Source organism: Genypterus blacodes, unplaced genomic scaffold (genome assembly GCF_046128005.1).
Source record: "Genypterus blacodes isolate CSIRO-AG114 ecotype Tasmania unplaced genomic scaffold, CSIRO-AGI_Gbla_v1 ptg000133l_1, whole genome shotgun sequence".
In the NCBI taxonomy this organism is placed as follows: Eukaryota; Metazoa; Chordata; class Actinopteri; order Ophidiiformes; family Ophidiidae; genus Genypterus; species Genypterus blacodes.
The window spans coordinates 4676173-4698091 of record NW_027466935.1 but is presented as its reverse complement, the minus strand read 5'-3'; the positions used below and the strand labels follow the sequence as shown (position 1 = coordinate 4698091).

At 45.9% G+C, this 21919-nt stretch overlaps 1 protein-coding gene across 11 annotated transcripts in view; it reads left to right on the top strand.

Annotated features, from left to right (window-relative positions):
• The window catches only part of mast4 (microtubule associated serine/threonine kinase family member 4), a 64292-nt gene extending 47170 nt beyond the window's left edge, over positions 1-17122 (top strand). For 10 of the 11 annotated variants that reach the window (XM_076164152.1, XM_076164151.1, XM_076164149.1 and 7 more), the window contains 19 exons: positions 140-241; positions 504-636; positions 1856-1917; positions 2021-2112; positions 2261-2469; positions 2557-2695; positions 2780-2912; positions 2996-3161; positions 4651-4752; positions 5410-5532; positions 5730-5839; positions 6910-7031; positions 7226-7434; positions 8125-8325; positions 8778-9004; positions 9096-9218; positions 9503-9639; positions 9779-9963; positions 10081-17122. In XM_076164152.1, coding sequence (XP_076020267.1) covers positions 140-241; positions 504-636; positions 1856-1917; positions 2021-2112; positions 2261-2469; positions 2557-2695; positions 2780-2912; positions 2996-3161; positions 4651-4752; positions 5410-5532; positions 5730-5839; positions 6910-7031; positions 7226-7434; positions 8125-8325; positions 8778-9004; positions 9096-9218; positions 9503-9639; positions 9779-9963; positions 10081-13775 — 6270 coding nt within the window. In that variant the 3' untranslated portion in view covers positions 13776-17122. The remainder of the gene's footprint in view (positions 1-139; positions 242-503; positions 637-1855; positions 1918-2020; positions 2113-2260; positions 2470-2556; positions 2696-2779; positions 2913-2995; positions 3162-4650; positions 4753-5409; positions 5533-5729; positions 5840-6909; positions 7032-7225; positions 7435-8124; positions 8326-8777; positions 9005-9095; positions 9219-9502; positions 9640-9778; positions 9964-10080) is intronic. The other variant, XM_076164153.1, reaches the window with a different exon arrangement.
• Positions 17123-21919: the final 4797 nt, after the last annotated feature.

Below are 21919 nucleotides of genomic sequence, written 5' to 3'. Positions count from 1 at the left end.
ATAAACACTTTCAGAGAGTGTAGCAACGCTGAGCACACTGGTCTTTCTGAATGTTTTAATAATTTGCATACTATTCTAGTCATTCTTGTTTCATCAGCGGGTTGTAAAGTGAACTCCTGTGTCTGTGTGTCGTGTGCAGTCCACAGAGAGGTCCGAAAGTGAGGAGGTAAACTTCATCAGAGAACTGGCGAAGAAGATCCTCATCATCATAGCTCGGCCTGCTCGACTGCTGGAATGTCTGGTATGTCTCATTAAACTACTTTTCAAATGGGGTTCACACTTGGAATTATTACTGTAACAAAAACCATGGTTTATTTTATTTAAGTCCTATAAATCCTCTACAAGGAAAATCCATTTCTGTGTTTGGATGACAGTCGCTTTGGCAGATTTATTTCCACACGCAGCATTTCCACATATCCATCGCGATCCACAAACAATGCCATTCCTCATCTGAATGTTGTTTGTTCCGACATATTGTTTACTGAAGTGTGTTTTGTCTCCAGGAATTTGATCCAGAGGAGTTTTACCACCTCTTAGAGGCTGCTGAGGGACATGCTAAGGAGGGCCAGGGGATCAAAACCGACATCCCCCGCTACATCATCAGCCAACTGGGACTCACACGAGATCCTCTAGAAGGTAACGGAAGGGCTTGATTTATTTTTAGTAGTAGTGTCACTATTCCATCATATACACTGATCTTAATCCTTGCATATTTTAATGACAAATATTTTATGCCTACCCTATTGTAAACATGTCCTGAATTGTTGTAAAGGAGAATTAGGCTCCAGAGAAAATTAATATAATAAAGTATGCCGTCGGACTTCTGGCACTTTCTAGACATTCTATAGCCCAAACTTTTTCCCACTGTGCTGTTTTTAGTTTTATTTCCATTTCTTGTCAGGCTAAATAAGACAAAGAATTTCAGAAAAATATATCAAAGATTGAAATGTGTTTTTTCATTTGGCTTAGACAATAAGCAAAAACGTAAAGGCTAAGTTGTAGAACGGTAGGGAAACCTCTGGATGGGATCATTTATTCCATCTAGCCTGGGAAGGCATTAGGATTCCCCTGGATGTGTGTATGTAGTAAACATGACGAGATGAACACCTGGTAACTAGAGCAGTAGGGTTGTAAAGGAATGTAAGAATTGATCTAGAGTGGGCTCAAAGACAGAGCTACAAAGTCTTGTACTGAACAGACTGTCTTTCTAACGACCCAACGTCTCTCCAGATTGAATAACCAACAACATTCATTATGGCTAATTAGAAAGGAATGGCCTCCCCACAGACCATAGAGTAGTGATCCATACAGGCGGGCACAGTAGGCACCTCATCAGCCAATCTCTGGGTACAATTCCCCAGAGTGTCTCCCATGTTTTGCTTGCCAAGCGCCTGATGTGCCTGAAGCAAATATATATGGACAGACAGATGTTAAATAGCAGTGGCAACGTGTTTACTGGTCCTCTAAGGACCAAACAAACCCCCCCCTCGTGAAATTAAACACGATGACTTTGGCACACGTCTACGGAAACAAGTAAAAGATGCAAGGTGGTTCATAATGAGTGCTTGTTCTGGAGTTGTGGTTTTCTAAACGGGTGTTAGACATGTTTGTTTTGCCACATTTGGCTTTCTGGTTCATTAACTCTCAGTTTTGAATGTGTAAGTCAGCACTTCACATCTAATTGTTCAATAAAGTCTATCGTCTGCTTTTATTTTGGTGGTTTTTCATTCTTTAGCACTCGGGTCACAAGAGTAAGTCTCAATTTGAAAATGTGAAGCAGATCATAAGGAAACCTTGATATTAATATTTAACCCCTCTGCTAAATTTCTGATTCCATCTCCCCGTCTCTCTGTAGAAATTGCTCAGCTGGCCAGCTGTGACAGTGGAATTGCAGAAACTCCTGAAACAGATGACTCTGTGAGCACTGTAACACCAGTTATTGTATTGATTCGCTTTGTTTATTTCAAGTAAAATATCTATTTCCCGTATGTTTTCAAATGTGTCCCTCTCCTCCCTTCAGTCTCAGAGCCTGAGCACAGCATTACGGTCCAGACGTAAACCCTGTGAAATGGACTTTGAGAGTACAAAACTCATCAGCAATGGTGCCTATGGGTAAGAGAGTCTCTCATCTGAAGTAACAATGGCATTTAACTAATTAAAGTTAATTGCAATTGACAAACGACTGACATGTTCTTAAAACCTAAGCTTTTTCAAACTCAATGTCTTTCCCCAGCTGACTGTCAAACTCTTCCTCCCACAGTGCTGTGTATCTGGTGCGGCACAAGGAGACCAAGCAGCGATTCGCCATGAAAAAGATCAATAAGCAAAACCTGATTTTGAGAAACCAGATACAACAGGCCTTTGTGGAGAGGGACATCCTCACCTTCGCTGAGAACCCTTTTGTCGTGTCCATGTACTGCTCCTTTGAGACACGCCGCCACCTGTGCATGGTCATGGAATATGTGGAAGGTCAGCAGCTGTGACTGAAAGCAGTAAACCTCCGAACAATGGCCCTTGTGCATTATGCTAAATAAACCTGTGCATGTGTGTGTGCAGGCGGAGACTGTGCCACCCTTTTGAAGAACATGGGTCCCCTGCCTGTAGATATGGCCAGGATGTACTTTGCAGAGACAGTCCTGGCTCTGGAGTATCTCCATAACTATGGCATTGTCCACAGGGACTTGAAACCAGACAAGTGAGGCCTCAAAACCAACAATAGAAGGTCATGTTTGTGCTTGGATGCAGTAATAATTCATTCTTTCATTCCCCTTCTTCGCAGTTTGCTGGTTACCTCAATGGGGCACATCAAGCTGACAGACTTTGGACTGTCCAAAGTGGGCCTGATGAATATGACCACTAACCTATATGAGGGACATATTGAGAAAGATGCCAGGGAGTTCTCTGACAAGCAGGTAAATGAAGCCGAAGAGTAAGATCGCCCTTAACCATCAGCTTGTGCATCATGTTTATATTTATGGGATGTTGTTCTCTACAGGTATGTGGGACCCCGGAGTACATTGCCCCAGAGGTCATCCTGAGACAAGGCTACGGGAAACCAGTGGACTGGTGGGCTATGGGCATCATCCTCTATGAGTTCCTTGTGGGGTGTGTGCCCTTTTTTGGAGACACACCAGAGGAGCTGTTTGGACAAGTCATCAGCGGTCAGTAGGACTTCACTTCATCAAGATCGGTGTCTCGCGAAATGAGCAAAATGTCCAAAGAAAATTCTCCAGTTTACAATAAATTACTGTGTTCAAATCATTCCCTTATCTGGCTCAGAATCTAATCTAGTCAACACAGCAACAAAAACAATCCTTGAAAGTTTCTAGAGATGAAAGTAGACGAGCTTTACTAATGTATTCATGAAATTTTGTGTAATATCAAATTTGTACCCGAGGTGACAGACTTAGTTAATGTTTCGCATCGTCGGTTGTATATATTAGGATGAGCTAATAACGACGAATTCCCAAACTTCCCCTGAAATATGAATTAAACATTCTAACTGGGACTTTGCACCACTAAAGTGATGCTGTGTGCCAAATTTAGCTGTCGGCTCATTTCCATCCGCAGCCTCCTCTTAGGTAAAAATCAAACAAATGAGAAAAAATTCAAAAAACAACAACATACGAAACAAACAGTTATACAATCTCTCACACTGACCATTTACCATAATTACATACACATATCAAATGGCATCACACACAGGATCAATTATTTTGCACCACGTGAGAAATAGAGTTTTCAGCTCAGTGACAACGTAGAACTATTTGGTGGTTGTACTTGTTTCTCATTTTATCAGAGAGCGAGATTTCCCAGAGGGCCTATAAAGAACCAGATGGCAGTAAGAGGATTCAGCTTGGCATTAAACCACCCAAGTAAACCTTTACATATGCTCCCGTAAGATCAGCGACACGATTGCCTCTGGTTGACGGCGACCGAGAAAATCTTAATCTTGAAAACAAGAGCCTTTAATGCCGTCAGCAGTCCGGTTCAAATGAAATTTTATCGGGAGATGTTGAAGAGTAGCGCCTATCTGTGCCGCGGAAATGAATGGCATGCCATGACACATTTGGTATGCTCTCAATCAAACTCTTACCGAGCCAGCAAAATTGACTGTTAATTAAAGAGGCCTGAACACTAAACGCTGCTTTGGCTTCAGGCCGCTCATACATATTCATTCATTCATTCCTCTAAAATGATATTAAAAATAGGAGACAAGTAGTGCAAGGAATTGATGATCAGCACGGCACAGACTGGCTTTTAGCTTTGTTTCCCTTTTCGTTGCATTCGCTCAGGCCTTTTCACTAAAAGCTCAAACATTTATAAATCCACAAATTCAACATTATGCATACCTACATGTACATTTGAGGTACATATGTTTATAGGCCAAGGTCTCACTAGTAGACCAGGAAATGGTGCGCCCTAGTGGAGCATAATTTGGCTGAATTTGTCTTCGGCCCAGTTACAGTAGTTTATTTGTACATCTATTAGTTTTATTAAATATTTTGTGGAATTTTCAGTAAATTCATATATTCTCGATTTTTGCAAAACACTATCTATTGTCCGAGTATGGTGTGATGTTTCCAGTTGTACGACAATGTCTCAATGGCATCTGTGATAGAATCTCATGGTAGAATTTGTGATTTGCAGATGAAATCAACTGGCCTGAAGGAGACGATGCCCCACCTGCTGACTCTCAGGAACTCATCGCCTTGCTGCTGAGGCAGAATCCTCTGGAAAGGATGGGCACAGGTACACACTGCACTTACACACAGGTAGCAAAGCAAACGCAGCACAGCCAGTAACTTCGGTCTGGACCAGCACAGCAGGCCACCATGAATTCTCATGTGACCATTAGTGCCACCTCAGCACAGCTCATTATTCCAAGTCACCGGAGAAGAAATGAGGTTCAGCAACAGCGGAACGGTTTATCGCGTGACCGACTCACCGCTTCCTTTTGACCACTTGCAATTATTTCTAGCGATACCATGAATCTTGTTCCGTGCACAATCAAGCACCGGGTCTACAGGTCTGTGGAGTGTAAAAGTGGCCATAACCTAAGGAAAAGGCTCTCCATCATGGGAAGGCACAGAGCCACTTCAGTCGTAAAGATCTGCCCTTGCCTGGCTGCCATTCACACACTTCCCACCATTCAGCAAAAGGTCACGGGCAGGAAATTGTACTGCATAATTTATGGCCATGATATCGGTTAAGCCTGCAGCCACGGCAGGAAGGAAAAACATAGCACAAGCATTTCTCTACCTCGTGTGTATCCTGAACAATCAATGTCCTGTGTTTAGTGTAATCACTGCAGGTGTGTGTGTGCAGGAGTGTTTGTTTGCATGTTCAGAATGTCCTCGCACACAGTTATTGCATTTGCCCTTGACATTTGTGATATTCCATCTGCAGGTGGAGCGGCTGAAGTGAAGAACCATCCGTTCTTTCACAATCTGGACTGGAACGGTTTGCTGAGACAGAAGGCCGAGTTTATCCCTCAGCTGGAGTCTGAAGATGACACCAGCTATTTTGACAGTGAGTTCCCTTACGTAGAAAAACTGAAAATATGGGTAATGACAGAATTTACTTAGAATCATTAATTCCTGTTATGATTATGTAAATTTCACTTTTTGACTGAAGGGGTGACGATATATTGTTCTGTATTGTTTTATTGTTTTCTCTTTTCCATAACAAAAAAATCTCACAATATCCCCAACATCCAACGTCCCCAGCTCGCTCCGAGAGATACCATCACCTGGAGACGGAGGAAGATGATACAAATGATGAAGACTTCAATGTGGAGCTGAGGCAGTTCTCCTCGTGTTCTCACCGATTTTCCAAGGTCTGTTCTTTATCTTCTCTTCTCTCTTGAGTTTCTCTCAGACTAGCAAAAGTTCATTATCATTACTGCCGACGTTATTAGCGATGGAAATTAGTGGATGCCCTCCTCTGCCCTGATCTTCTTCTCACGGGAAAGAAAGCGTGTCTCCTTGCTATTTCATATGGAGATGTGTGTTGAACATGGCCTCCCTCTCGCCCCCTCCACCTCTACAGTATTAAATGTAGATTTCAGCTTTGCATATATTTTCCGCTTGCAGATCAGATTTTTTGTTGTTGTTCTTAATGTGGAATACAGTACACAGCTACACAACCTGAGAGTCATCATTGTGCTGCATTGCAGTATGCCCTCCACACACACACACACACACACACACACACACACACACACACACACACACACACATCAAAACAAAGCATCACAGCTTGTCGCACAAAGCAGAAGGGCGTTTCACAGATGGTGTTTAGCTACATTGAGTCTTGCCTCATTTGAAACTAAACTGCCGTCTGGATTAACACAAACTACCAGTGTTTCTGAGCTCCACTTCATTTTTAAATGATTAGTCAAGTTTAATGTAAGGTGAAGCATTGTGTTTAGTTCCTGAGAGGGAGGTAAACAAAATGCCACTATGGACAATGTGTTGCAAATTGGGAGAGGGTTGATTACATATCCGAAGCATTTAAGGTCACAGCTTCATTCAATTTTGAGAGGGAGGATAAGATTAGAGCACTTGTTGCAGTTTGTGCCCTAATGATCGCTGCTACTTTGGTTCTTGGGGATTCAGTGATTGATCAATTGATTGTAGGCCATTGTCACATTTTATGCACATTGGAGTGGCTTGGGAAATTCAATCTGTGTGTTCGGAGGGCAGTCGGTCACATTGGGAGATATCGAGTAAGAAAATCTGATCCTGATTCCATTTTTCTTCTATTTCTGTAATTTCAATGTTTGTCTCGTTTATGCCACATGTGAGCAAAATAACCTGCACCCATCTGCCTCTTTATGTTTCTGGATTGTAAACATTTACAGCCAACGTGTGCTTATATGAGTCATTGTTCCTGCATGCTCCACAGGTTTACAGCAGCTTGGATCTGTCCCGTGGGCAACTGGAGGAGAAAGGAGAGCCAGAGGAGAAGAAGAGCGAGAGCCCCCTCACTGTGGACTCTCTCAGCTGGACACCCGACTTCACCGAAATGTATTCCGCTCTCCTTACTTGAATGCTGATAAGAACAAGAGCTCACAAAACCTCAGCACAGAAAGATGACGCAGTGTGTCGTAATGATTAAACATTTAGTAATAGTAACTTAGCAACATATTAGCCTTGACTTTTCAGCACGTATGTTTTGTCCTGGACATGATTCATGACATCTTGTTCCCTCCCTCTACCAGGCCCTCTCTGTCCCACTCCACAGACACAGAGAGTCCCAGCCAGGGCCCTCGCATCGGCGTGCTCCCCAAATTTGCCATCTCGGCTGAGAGCGAGGCCGACGAGACCTCAGGCCTCGGCGACCCCAGCAAGGCCTCCTTCTCTGGCGGCGAGCTGCCACAGGACGATGCTACCACTCCAGGCAGCACTCACAGTGGAGCCACACTCTCAGGTATACACCAATAATCCTTCCAACTGATGCAGCATAGAAACCCTATGAGCTGCTTTTGTATATTCTGTACTACCGGGCGACATTATGTATCTTAAACAAGTCAGCATCCTCCAGCACACTTGATTATGTTTGGGAATGATTGTACACTGGCAGATTCTGTTGTTTGCGCTTGATTGAGCAGAGAGCTGTAGACTTGACAAGTCACTGAGTCAGAGTCTGGGCTATTATGTAAATGATTTCTACTTTCTTTACAATTCATTTTTCTCCCTAAAAGCACATTGTAACATTACAAATGATAATCACATCCTTTTATTTGGCTTTAGTTTGCGTGGGTATGAATCACTGCCTGTGTAAGGAACCCTTTGTTGTTGATATAGTGATGATGTAAGTGTTCACTCGTAGCTGTCCTGGTCACAGCTTGACTTTAGGGCTGAATCGATGTTGGCACACGATGCTAGTTTGTTGAATTGCTAACACTCAAAGGCAGAGAACCGTTTATCTGAGTGAGTCTGAATCAATGGTCGTGCTGGAACCAAAATACTGCTCAGTCACTTGAAGGAACACACATTCATTATACTTCATCAGGCTGTCAGAATATTTAGGACTTTCCAAGTAGAAAAGCCACCAATCCCATAAGCTCATAGGTTTCAAATGCTCTATCTCACTGTGTCTATCTTTTATGAATGGTAGGAAGTTTCTCAGAACATTTGGATCAGCTGACCCCCAGAGGTGAGGGGGAGAAGAGTCCAGACAGCAGCAGTCACGTGTGCGGAGACCACGGAGCTCAGACCGCAACTCTACAGCCCGAGTGTGCGGGGGAAAGGACCGTGGCTGTGCTCAAACTACCCAAGTCTGTCTCGGCTGGAGCCCTCTCTCTTATGATCCCCGGAGGTAAATTTATAAACACACAAAAGCATCGTACCCAGGCCAACACAAGATACTGTTTGCTAAAAGTATAGCGTGTTCCACAAAGTCAAAAGCAAAGACGTGTCAAGAATTACTATCGGAGCGATGGACTTTGTAAGGAATAAGGTGAAAGGGATGAAAGTGCACTCTAAATCTGTGTGAAATTGGCCCAGTTTGACACCTGCTGTGAGAGCTCCATTTTTGAGAGGTCGCAAGCGAGTAGCCGAGTACAAGCTGCTAACAATGATAGTAAGCAGGCAGAGCAGAGCAAGAGGGCTTCGCCGCTGGGAGAGAAAATCCCATTAGTCTCACCAGCAGCGGGAACAAAATGAAAGGGTTTATAGCAACACTTCACCGCGGAATCGAAAGCCAGTCAAAGTCTCGATTGCTGCAATAAAACGTTGTCCACGCGTTGATAATCTGTTGCTGTTTTCCAGATATCTTGGGCGTGTCTCCGCTGGCCAGTCCCCTTTCGCCTTACTCCCTCTCCTCAGACCCCTCCTCTAGAGACTCCTCTCCGAGCAGAGACTCGTCCCTCTCTGCCACCAACCCCCGGCAGCCTGTGGTCATACACAGCTCTGGGAAAAAGTTTGGCTTCACGCTGAGGGCGATCCGGGTGTACTCCTGCGACGGTGACATCTACACCGTCTACCATATGGTCTGGGTAAGGACCGCATATCATACCGATAACAGAGGAGTCGGCCAACTCGACACAAACAGTTAATAATAATGTTCTCTGCTGTGTGTTTGTCCAGAATGTAGAAGACGGTGGGCCTGCTCATAAGGCAGGACTCAAAGCTGGAGACCTCATTACCCATGTAAATGGAGAACCGGTCCACGGTCTGGTCCACACTGAAGTGGTAGAACTCTTGCTCAAGGTAACTGAGAAGATCGGTTTACTTAAAAAATGCACTTACTTGCTTTTATGATCGTGTCAAAGCCTTCAGTGTTTGTAGAAAATGTCATTTCATTCATATTCTGTTATATCTAATAAAACATGGTTACATATGTGTGTGTCGTTGTGGTCTGAAATAGGTTTAAATCTTTTAACCATGTATATGAATTAGATTGGGGAACAGTATACCAACATCATCAGGTGACCGTAAACATCTCAAATATCCACCAAGTGTCTGTGCTAATCGCAGTGTTTTGTACTTTTCAGAGTGGCAGTAAAGTTGCCATCACCACCACCCCCTTTGAAAACACCTCCATAAAAACCGGTCCAGCCAGGAGAAACAGCTACAGGAGCAAGATGGTCCGCTGCAGCAAGAAGCCCAAGAAGGAGCGGACACCAGAAAGGTATGGAAAAACATTCAGAATTCTAAATCCTAAATGTCCTGCATGGGGGGGATGCTCCAGGTTTCAGAACAAGCACAAACAAACAACTGTGCTCTGTGGATTGATTTCTTCCCCTCTCCCTTTTCTTTGTTTTACTCAGGCGGCGTTCCCTCTTCAGGCGCTTCGCCATGCAGCCGTCTCCTCTCCTGCACACCAGCCGCAGTTTCTCCTCTCTCAACCACTCTCTGTCCTCTGGTGAGAGTCTCCCTGGCTCCCCTACTCACAGTCTGTCCCCTCATTCCCCCACTGCAGCCTTTCGCCCCACACCAGATTTCAGCCAGTCAGGTGGACATTTTACCATATTTTGTTCATACCTTGAATGTTAATCAGCACATTTGCATACATCCTTCACCGCCTTAACTTAATGTCCACTTGTCTTTGTTTCCTTTTTGTGTCCACCAGCTGGCAACTCCTCTCAGAGCAGCTCTCCCAGCTCCAGCGCTCCAAACTCTCCCGCGGGCTCAGGCCACATTCGTCCCAGCACCCTGCACGGACTCGGCCCCAAACTCCCCGGACAAAGGTTACGCCAGGGGCGGCGCAAATCTGCAGGTAGCATTCCGCTTTCCCCTTTGGCTCGTACGCCTTCGCCTACCCCCCAGCCGACGTCTCCTCAGCGCTCGCCCTCTCCTCTGCTGAGTGGCCACGCTGTTTCCATTTCCAAAACAGCCCAAGCTTTCCCATCCAAGATACATTCCCCGCCCACAATCGTCCGGCACATTGTACGCCCCAAAAGCGCTGAGCCGCCACGCTCGCCCCTCTTGAAACGCGTGCAGTCGGAGGAGAAGCTGGCCCCCTCTTACACCGGGGATAAGAAACACCTGTGTCCCAGAAAACACAGCTTGGAGGTGACCCAGGAGGAGGTGGTGCAGGGGGAGGAGCTGAGAACCGGGGACCGGGATTACACCACTCTGCAGAGTGTGGAGGAGACGGCCTGCGAGCCACCGTCCATCACCCGCCTGCGACCTGTGGAGCAGGGCTGCTTGAAGAGGCCCGTCGGTCGCAAGATGGGACGCCAAGAGTCTGTTGAGGAGCTTGACAAGGAGAAGCTGAAGTCCAAGATGGTTGTGAAGAGACAGGACTGGTCGGAGAGGAGGGAGTCTCTGCAGAAACAAGACGCTCTGCTCGAGTCGGACTCTTCCACTTTGAGCGGCGAAGACAGGGATGAAGGTTTTCTGGTGCGCGGCCAAAGCAAATCCCAGAATAGCCCCGAGTCTGGCCCCGCCGAAACCAAAGCTGCCAGCACCACGCTCAAAGACGTGTTGTATAAGAAACTTAACACACGTGCGTCTGAGGGCATCCCTGATCCGTCTGGGGGTGCCAGCAGTGAAAGCGAAGGAGTGCTGCGATCATCTCTTTGCTCCGGTCACCCAGACTGGCAGCACTCCAGGCAGGGTAAGGACAGTCTGAAGCCAGACAGGCTGGACTTCAAAGCTCCCAACATCGAGTTCACCAGGAAGAGGCTGTCATTTGAAGAACGAGAAGATTGCATGTGTCGATTGTCCTCCAGCGTTCACGAGAACCACCACTTTGGCTCCACCAGGTCCAAGAGCCTTCAGCTGGACACCACCATGCCTCACGAGCACATGAAGGCGGGCTTTGGGAGCATCCACAACAGCCCTGAAGGTCTGGCCCCAAAGCTCTTCCCAGGTAGAGGTGAGAGCGCAGTGGAGAAGCTTCAGCTCATCTCCTCCGCCGAAAGTCCACTCAGAAAGACCTCGTCTGAGTACAAACTGGAAGGCCGGCTCGTTTCCTCTCTCAAACCTCTGGAGGGCACCCTGGATATCGGCCTGCTGTCCGGACCCCGAGTCTCCAAAACGGACACCTGTCTATCCAAGATGGCAGAAAACACCAATGATAGCGTCTCTGTGAGTCCTCCCCTGTGGCTCCAGAGCTCAGCTGAGAGACAAATGTCCGTCCCCCAAATCAAACAACCTGCAGACAAGCCCAAGAGCCCTCTGATGATCGTCCCAAACTCTGACACCGGGTCTCCTTTAAACTGCAAAGAGCCGCTCAATAATTCAGCCACAGAGTCTAAATGCAGTAACAGCGGTGAGAAAGGACACGACAGACACACTGATTCATTCAAGACGCCCACCAGCAAAGGAGAAACCTTAAGCTTTACTATCAAACAAGACAGCAGGACTAGCATGAAGGCCAGTTCATCACTGGCTCGACACAACTCCCACTTCTCTTCCTGTGGGAAAACGCCGTCCATACGTGAGGTCAGCAACGAAGATCAGGAGGATGATGTGGAGGAAGTGACGTCACCATCCACTACATCACAGAACACTAACAGCTCCAGGAATGTAAACGCTGAGACTCCAGCCAAGCCAGAGGCAGAAGAGAATACGTGCCCGACTCTCACACAAGCACACACTCCAGCCATCACTCTGTCAATCCAACACAGGAGGAACTTCAAATCAGATCAGATTCAGAGGCCTGAGAAACCGGCGAGTGTGCAGGACGTGAACACGCCCTCTGTGTCTGCACCTCCAGAAGACGTCCGGCAGCTCTGTAAAAGCTCCTACTCAGAGAAGCCTCAGCTCTCTATCCCAACATCAGCAGAAGTTTCCGTACGTACAGATAAAAGCTGCGGTTCAAAATCAGAGGGTCAGGAGTGCAAGGAAGGAACCCTCAGCAGGGACGACGGACAGACTAACCGCTCAGCTGTGAAGGCGTCCAGTGCCAGCATAAGTCCTGTGAAGAACATCAACACGTGTTCCTCAGCTGGAAAAGACGAAGAAGCAAATCCAAAAGTGGAGCAGAAGGGAAGTGCTGGTAAAGAAACGGCGACCGCAGCATTCTCAATAAAGAACGTCTCTGAACTTACACAAAGTTTAAACGTAAAGGACAAAGCGCTGTCTGTCGGCGCAGTAGAGAGCAGTTGTGGATCGACACAGAAGGGGGAGGATCTCGTCTCGCCAAAGACAAAGACCGCAGGAAACACGGAGGTGAAAGCGTCAGAGCAGCTGCTGTCCAAGAACCGATCTGTTGTTAAAGAACAGGACAGATCAGCTGATTCTAAACGCTGCGCCTCTAAAAAGGCGGAAACTGCAAAGAGTCCGAAAGAAAAGCCTACGCCTCCCACAGCGAAACAGAAACCCACTTTAGAGATTAAAACCGAAAGTGTTTTGACTCCCAGAAATGAGTGGAGACCCGAACCGCAGCCTGTTTCACACTCAGCCGCAACGACGCCTGAAGTAAAGTCTCACACCGCGGCTCCCTCTGCCCCGGGAGCAAAGGACGGTGCAGATTCCAAACAGAGAGCTCAGCCTGAAGACTCTCTGCCCTCAGCTTCGCCCACTCAGTTAACCCACGACTCCGGCGTGAAGCGGGAAGAGTCGGTGCAGCAGACCCGACCTGCGTCCGTCATCAGTGAGGTGAAGCAAAGAGAAACCCAACCCCCGAGCTCTGTAGCAGCCTCCACTCATGCAGTAAAAGAAAACAAGGAGTCTAAAACCAAGCCCGTCCCTCCTAAAGCTGTGGGCTCGTCCTCGCCTCTGAAGCCCACAGCAGCTCCATCACAAGTTGGCAAAACAAACCCCGACGCCAAACAGAAAGACCCCTCACCCAAAAGGCAAGCTGCGCTCCTCAAAGACTGCCGTGAGTCAAAACCAAAAGATGCTGCGCCGCCTCCCACTGCAGCTCAACCGCAGCTCAGGAAGGAGCCTCCCGCTCAGCCAGATGTTTCCCCTCAGCCCGCTGAGCCCCGTGTGCTGCTGCCGAGTCCTGCGGCGAAAAGGGAGTCGCGTCTGTCGGCGGGCGGAGCTTCACCCCCGGGCAGGGTCTCCAGCAGCGCCACCCAGGAGACGACGACGGCTGCTGCTGCGGCGGCATCCAAGGAAGCCCACAAACCCGAGGGACTCAGGTCGGGGCCCGGCACACACGATCCCAAAGTTCCCGTTTCCTCCAACCGCAAGGAGCCGGCTGAGAGGAAGAAGAAGGAGAGCGACCAAGAGGCGACGGCGCCCGCGCAGAAGAGCGCCAGGAGAGACGCGTCCAGAGCCGCTCCCTCCGGTCCAGGTGTGGACAAAGACTCTGGCAGGTGCAAGCTGCAGAAAGAGTCGCCTCGCAGTAACAACAACAACAAAAAATAAGAGACAGGAAGGAAGCATAGCAGCGAACAACACTTCTTTAGATTTTCAAGAATTAAGAAATTGTTAGTGCAAAACATCATCATGCCTTTTTTTTTGTTTGAGGACCGGGGAAGCTGTTACAGTGTTGGTAATGCTGATAGAGAGGTAGGTGTGTGTGTGCGCGTGTCTGTGTGTGCGTGTGTGTGTGCGTGTTTGCACATTTCCTGCATTAAACGTGTGCGTACGTTGAACAAGATTGCTTACGACTACACACTCGGTCTCTCTAGACCTGAATGTAGGCGGCGATTTGCTGACGATCCTTTCTGTCACGTGACGGCTTGCGGGTTCGGTTCGTGTCGATCTCGGAACGCTCTGTGCAATCAGTAAGTCAGGGAAAACTGAGGAGGAGGGAGGGAGGGAGGGAGGGAGGGAGGAGCCTTACGAAGGTGAATGTGTACTGCGGAGGCGGTGCCACAAATGAATTGCACTCTTTTACTTGAGAGCCTGGCGGGGAAGGCGGCGATGTCCTTTTAATGCAGTAGAAGAAAGAGTTTGGATTCAGGATCGGCCACAAAGTAGAGATTACATCGCCGGCTCACCAACGAGATGAAGTCATCTCCAGTGTTTGTGTTCAGGATAACGACTCGGAACAAGTTTTCTTTTTTTCTCTGTATGGGTTTGGTGCATCGGTACACAGAGGGGAACGCACCTAGAACTTTGGGGAAAAAAGCCGGAACCATCTACGGGTTCCAGACACTTCCTTTAGTGACGGGGCCTTAGCATTATGGGATGTAAAACCTTGCTGTTCTTAGCAAGGCGCGGTGTTATTCACATTCCTCTGACCTGTGTGTGCGCGCGTGCGTGTGTGCGTGTGTGTGTACATTTCTATATTTTTTGATTTTTATGCAATATGGTGTAAATATGATAACACTGTAAAACTGGGATCCACGGGCTGACCTGATTGTGGTTTGTATGAGATGTACTGTATAGATTTTGCAGTGTTTCCTGTTTGTATATTGAATATTAGAAGAATCATGTTCCGCTTTGGTGACTCTGTGGTCTAAGTAAGCTAAACCGTGACGTTGTCGTGTCATACAAACCGTCGTCTCTCTCTCCGGCGCTTTTAATCGACACCTCCCGGGTACGAGGCGCCCAATTCTGAGTTCTCGCCCTCGCCCCCCCGCACGCTGCACGCTTCAGGTACGAGACGAGACGAGAAAAGCACACGGAATCAAACGTTCTGAGATAAATCTGATCTGTATCATAACTTACAATGTGACTGTCACCTACACCTACACACACACACACACACACATCGGCATTTCTATACCGTTGTTCCTAAAGCGCTATCTCGTATCTTGTTTCACTTCTAACCGCAGATATCTGAAATGTGCAGCAGCGGAGAGAAAAAAGACGATATCAATTCAGTTCATTGGACGAATGCAGGAAATCAGAATTGGGCGTGGACCTGCGGCGTGAATGTAGCCTTTGTGACTGTGACATGTTAGTACAGAAGGTCAAAATGAACTTGAAGAGGCAAAAAGGCACGAGGGAGCAACTGGGGGAGCTTTTTTCTATTTTCCTTTCTAATGATGTAGCATAACAAAACAAAACTGTGAGGGCTTTCAGAATTTCCCGGGAACGTCTTTACTGTGGATCATCGTGTGTTCGCCGGTCGAGGTGACGACCGGCTGAATAAGGAATATTGCCTAAAAAAAAGCTAATTTGAGAACAATCCTGTGTGTGTTTGCCACTTTATTACTGCAGTAGGTCGATTGATTAATTGTCCACAAGTGCTCAGAATGACGTAGGATCAGATGTGTGTTTGTGTGAGACGAGGGTTTGGCGCGCGTGGAGAGCGACACGCCGTCGGGTTTTTAAAGGATTCAGATTCAAGGCTTCAGCCTCAGTGAAGTCAGGGGCCACGACCGCACGATTTCAGGTCCAAACGTCCAGCTGAAGAACTACTTTTTGATTCAGACTCCTTGTTTGAGTCGCCTCAGACGTCTACCTTAAGTACGCCCCTTAAATGGAGACGATCAGTAGCCAATCAGAGTGTGACAGAAGGCAGAAGCTGCGAAAACAACACGACTCCACCTCCTGGCAGCTTCTTCCCTCTGTATTCTGCATAAACTCATCATCAAGCAGCTCGTCCTCGGTTGATCCTTCTCACATCTCACGCCAGAACTCACAAATACCGATCTCAGACAACCGGTCAAAGATCTCGTCATTGTCTGGACGTGTGGATTTGCGGTCGTGCGGTCCGGACCCCGGCTCTCTCTCAGCACTCGGCTCACAGCTTCAGAACATTTTTCTAGGGGAGGGGAATCCTCCACATTTGCGTAGTTCACATCCACAGCATACGTTTTGATGTCGATGTGCTAATACTTGGCTGTTGTGTATCAGCTTTCACTTTCTCTTTACATGTACTCTGACATGTACACGTGTGTGAAAATACTGTAGACGCCTTTAAAACTGCAAACCCTAAATGTCAACATGAACGTAGCCTAGGACACTAAAGTAGTCACTCTGTCGTACCGGCTTTATTAAAGGATAATCTTAACTGTGTACTGTATAACTGTTGGAAGAGGCGACTTCAACATGACGTCATCGGTCAGAGTCCAGACAGAATAGAAGAGGTTTGCCTGGACTGGACTATTATCTCCACCCGAACCGATGAAAACCACGTGAGATTGATTGGAGAGATTTTAAACATTGAAGAATCTTGAGTAGAAATTTGTAAATGTGTCGATAATGTTTTTGTGAGAGAACTAAAGCACCTTAAGTATTTTGACAGTATTTCCATTTCACTTGGAAGGAGGAAGTGTGGAACCGAAAGATGGTTTGGGTCCCCTCCCCTTCCCCCCCGAGACGAAACGAACCATCACATTTTTATCGTCTAACTCTCTTCCCCTTCTTTTTTTCCCCTTTCCTCTGGCGACAAACGTGTAAAAAAAAATCCTCAAAGCACATTCAATGTTTGTTTACAAAGCATCATGGATGTATATTTTGTATATTGTTGATTTGCCAAATCTATGTCTGTGTGTGTGTGTGTCTCTCAGAAAAAGCTGTTTAAAGTCGTGTGAGAGCGGCGGCGTGTTCTAGAAAAAAAGAAGAACCCGCGTTTTTGTGTTCCATACGTCCCGTGTGTCTGCTTGTCTTTTCCTTTTCTCCTTCTTTCTCTCTGTGTAAAACTAGTATTAGATGAACTTCCTTCTGTTTGTCTTTTAGGATCTGTGCAATAAAAGTGTTTTGAGTTTTGTATTTTGCTCAAAGCTCTATGGATGTCATAGATGTTGTATATTAAAACAGATATTTATACTTCTAATGTTGTGTAATACTGAAAATAAAATGGAATGATAAATGAATTATTTTTCATTCTTCATTTGTTCATTTGTTTTGTCCTGTCAAACCGTGAATAAATAAAAGCTGTGCAAAAGAGAATTCATTGTTTATTATTACATGAAGGTTGGAAGTCTGAAGGTTGTCTGATTGGATGGATTACTCTACAATCGGGACAAAAATGTTCCAATACAAACATGTAATGACCAGGCTAATAGTTTCCCAGCACGTTTGCAGCATTTACAAACCTTTTTCTGTCAGAAATGCATTATCCTGTCGCCATACTGTGAGAAACCAACAGGGGGCAGTGTCCCTCTATCTCTCAGGCCACTGCTCTGTTATGCAACATCTTAAATCAGGCCAAACTCGCAAGATCTGAAGCTTGAAATGAATGTGACACAGAAATATCATGGCTCTCTAACATCAAAACAAAAGCATGGCAGCAGAATGAGACCTGTTTGAAAAGAAAGCTGCTTAATTTTACATTTATGACACTTGAGAAATGATTCTTGATTCCATTCTTAGGTGCTTTCTGTTGAAACCAGAAGCATTTTCATCATGGTGGGTTTGATGTGACTCTTTGATCACATGAAAGAGCTTCCTGCTGATGCGTTACTCACCGTAGTTTCATTACTGTATTGCGACATTAGTGGGAGAGATGGATAAGAGCTGATTAGTGGCTAACGAGCAGCCGATAAGAATCAAATATAAGAACAGTATCAGAAGTTGTGCTGTTGCTTTGAGCTGTTGCATCAAATGATTACTATTTTGCAACATTTCCTTATCTTTGTTTAAATGTTGAAGTGGACAGATTCATGATACTGTGGTATTTTCATTTAGACAGGGCTTTCGAAAACCTTGCAATGCTTTAATCTGCAAAGAATGACGAATTGACCCACTTCTGGACTCGGAGGCTATGGGAGATAGAGCAGATAAAGGGATCAGTAGGTTCCTGGTTGGATTCCAGGCTCCTCCTAGAGGGCCGAAGCCTGTCGAAATGTTTGTTGAGCAAGACACTGGATCCCTTACTGCTTGCATGTTATGCTTCTGTCATCACAGTATGAATGTGAGGTCATTGTAAAGCACTTTGGATCCAACTGCTATACAAGTAAGAGTCCAAAAGCACAGAATTGATGGTGAATCCTCACTGTCAGCACTCTTAACACTGTGATGTGTGAAGTGTGGACCGATCACATTCACTGTTAGGGACATGGCAGCAAAACTGTACTGAAAACGTCTGTCTGACTATCAAAGGAGCGAATCATCAAAGCACTCCAATGCTACGCAAGGTGAGTCTTGCCAGGAGCTGCAGAGGGATTTGGAATAACAGCACATTGACTCAAACTAGCTCACTAACTAGCACACCTTCTGTTTGTTTCTGAATATATGAATGATAGAAAGTAGTTTGAGATGCCACAGCCGGATGTAAACATGTTCCAGGTAAAGGACCAAAGCTTTCAGGAGACTTAAAGGTCTCTGTTTGTCTAACCGGACACATTTGGGCATCAAGCTCAGGTTCTGACACTGTGATAGTGTTCAGCTCTCGCTCCTCAGTGTGTTACTAAGGTGGCAGATAAATGTGTTTATGTTTACTTTAAACTTTGCAGCTAATGGTGCATTGGGTTAAACGAGTCATTGCTATGCACATACATTACAATAATAATGAACCAGCCATTACCCAGCTGTTGCTTTGAGTATATATGTGTGTTTAAATGTTGTCATGTCGTGAATATCTTCCCTAATTGCACCTCTGCAAAGAAAATCACATAAAAACTCCATTAAAGCATTAAAGGAGCATTGATACATTTATAGTTCATAAAATCTCACTGGACTATGAGTGCGAAACGTTCTGCATCTATTCCCTTTGTTGTCAGTTTTATTACAGTTACACCGCCCACACACACACACACACACGAGGATGCACCACTCTAATTTCAGCCAAAATCAAAACCGTGACGTTTGAACAGGGAGGTCATTATAATGTATCAGAGGGAGAGGAAGAGGAGGGAGAAGAGACAAGAGGCTGCCGACCTTCTCCTCTCTAATCCATTGAACAAAGACTGATCGATACTAATCATGTGACTAACTGGGTGTGTTTGTTATCAGCAGGGCTGCACAGCCAGAAAGCGTGTGGGTGGAGAGAGAGAGAAGCCTTCTATCTTTTTCTCCCTCCTTTCCTCTTCTCCTTGTCCCCTTTCCCACTTTCCCTTTCCTTTCTCTCCTTACTTTCCCTCCTTTGTGCGTCTCTCCTTTCTCCCTCTCCTGAGTCATTTCCTACTTTTCTTCCCCCTTTTCCCCAACCGCCTTTCATAGTTTTCACCCTTGCCTTCTTTCCTATTCCAGTCTTTTGCCGTTCTTTTCATACTCTCACACGTTCCTTCCCCTCTTTCTCTCCTCCCCAGGTTTTCCCTCCCTCCTCGCCTACTTTAAATGATAAGGGAGAAATGTGTATTAAACAAAAGTAGATGTTATGGAAAGATTCCTTGTTCCTTGCGCACACTTGCAATCGGAGCCTCGGCTAAGATAAATCCTCTCTGGATCTCTGGCTCTCTGGCTCGTATTTTTGCTGCTGGAATTTGTTCAAGTACATTCTGTGACTTGGGTAAAAGCCAAACCTCAGGCCCAACTCTCATATCTCATGTTGCAATTAATGGCTTGTGGCCGAGCTTCAGTCTACAGCGAGTGTCCGATCACGCAAACAGGAGCGAGTAGAGTAGAGCTTCTCCCCGCTGTTATAAATATTCAAAACAAAAAGCTGCTCTTTGAACCTCGCTGTTGTATTTTGCTTTCTGTCGCAGTGGACAAGAGGCCCATTTATCATAATTTGATGTCCTGGCATGTAGAATCTGTATAAAAATGTAAAATACACAATGCTTCATCAGCCTTGACACGGCTCTCACTGGAATGTGGAGGGAAACGAGGAAAATCCAGAATAAAAGAAGTCAGAAAGCAGGAAAGGAAAGGAAGGAATGAACAAACTAGTAAAGGAGAAGCAAAAGTCAGAGGAAATGAAGAAACACAAGCACAGCAGTTCAGAAAAAGGAAGAAAAGTAAAAAAAGAAAAGTAGGAAAAAGAAAGAAGGAAGAGAAAGTAGGAGGTGAGAAAATAATGAATTGGGTAGGAAAGGGAAGGAAAGGATGAGTTGGACTTTCATGATGCATTATCCGATTATGCAATGAGGTCAAAGTCATCCAGACCATGTGACCTACAATCTATCAGTGTTTACTGCTTTAGCTGTGTTGATAAAGTTCTCTCAACTGTGAAAAGAGCAACAGGGTGTAGACACAAGTGTGTGTGTGTGTGTGTGTGTGTGTGTGTGTGTGTGTGTGTGTGTGTGTGCGTGTGTGTGTGTGTGTGTGTGTGGCTGGTTGGGCAGGTTCCTCGTGGTAAAATATACAGAACATGTTGATTAAAGGCGAATGTTTCCAGAACTCTCTATGATGATCTGGTTTCTGTCTAAGGCAGGAAAACCTCTGTTAGTATTTGAGGTTGGACAAAGTGGCGACACGCCAGCGTTTATAGATTTAATATTTTCTGAATGTACTTGTGTCGTTATATCACCACGTCAACTTAGTTTAGAAACACCAAAGTCATAGATTTAGTTTAATTCAGGGAAACAGGTCTCTCTGGCGCCTCCTACTGTTAGGGTCTGAGAGTCCTATGAGCCTAAGAACTACCAGCAATCGACACTAGGGGGTGTCTAAGAGTTGGTGTTCACTCGTGTAGCTTTTTAGGAAAGGGCCTTAAAGAAACAGTACCTAAAACACCCTGTTTTCACTCAGTGTGCACATCCATACAACTCCACCTTTTTATGCACCATATTGCGGTTTTAAAATAAGTGATTGTGGAGTGTGGATAAGAATGATGGGCGGCATGTGACTAGCAGGAGAGGGAAACTGGAAACAAAGGGAAGACACACAAACACTGGGAGACACAAGCAGGGAGGAGCAAACAGAAGCCCAGAGGGATGAACTTAAACACGGGATGATGGTGAGCTGATACACGTGGGCTGTTAGTTTACCTAAGGATGCCACAAGCTTAACGCCCCTTTCACTCCGGCTCCAGTGTTGCAGAGCTGCTCGCCGCCTCTCTGTTTGCCGCTCCAGTTAACAGGTCACAGCAGGTCGGCGCAGAGAAACAACACAGGTTTCAAAAGCGAGCAGAGGCAGAATTTCAAAAAACGCTGGATGCCAATTTTAGCAGTTTCAGAGGAAATTGTTTGTTTTTTCCCCCCCGTTTGCTTCTTTGGAACATCACCAAAACTTTGAGCCACGTCTGTAATCACATCGGCCCGTATTCCCATGTAGAACTAATCCAGTCTCAAAGGAAGGAGGAAACTGAAACTGTGTGACTTGAACTATTAGATAAAACTAATAGGGCTCATTGTTGTGACAAAGTTAAGTGAATCAGCGGAGTGAATCCATTCCCAGTCTCCTTGGAAAGCACAACACAGGAAATGGATCACATGAGCTGCCAGTCCTTCTTTCTCTCTCCTTTATAAGTAATATTGTAATTGTATGGAAATCAGTGTCTACCACAGTCGCAGCATGTGACATTGTGTCAAAGGTCAAAGGTCAAATGTTATATTGAAGAGTAAAAACCTGAAAAATGACATTGGCTCATCTGAGAGAGGTCACACACCCCGCCTGCCTCACACACACGCTGGGATAAATACTCATCACTGTGTGTCAAATGAATGCATACATGTCATTTCATTATCTAGTCTTTCAGGTACTGCTGTCAGTTGACGTGACCTCAATGCCTCTCTCCCAGCATGCATCACTGCCCCCATAATGGTGGCTCGGACTCCAGCTCCATTCCC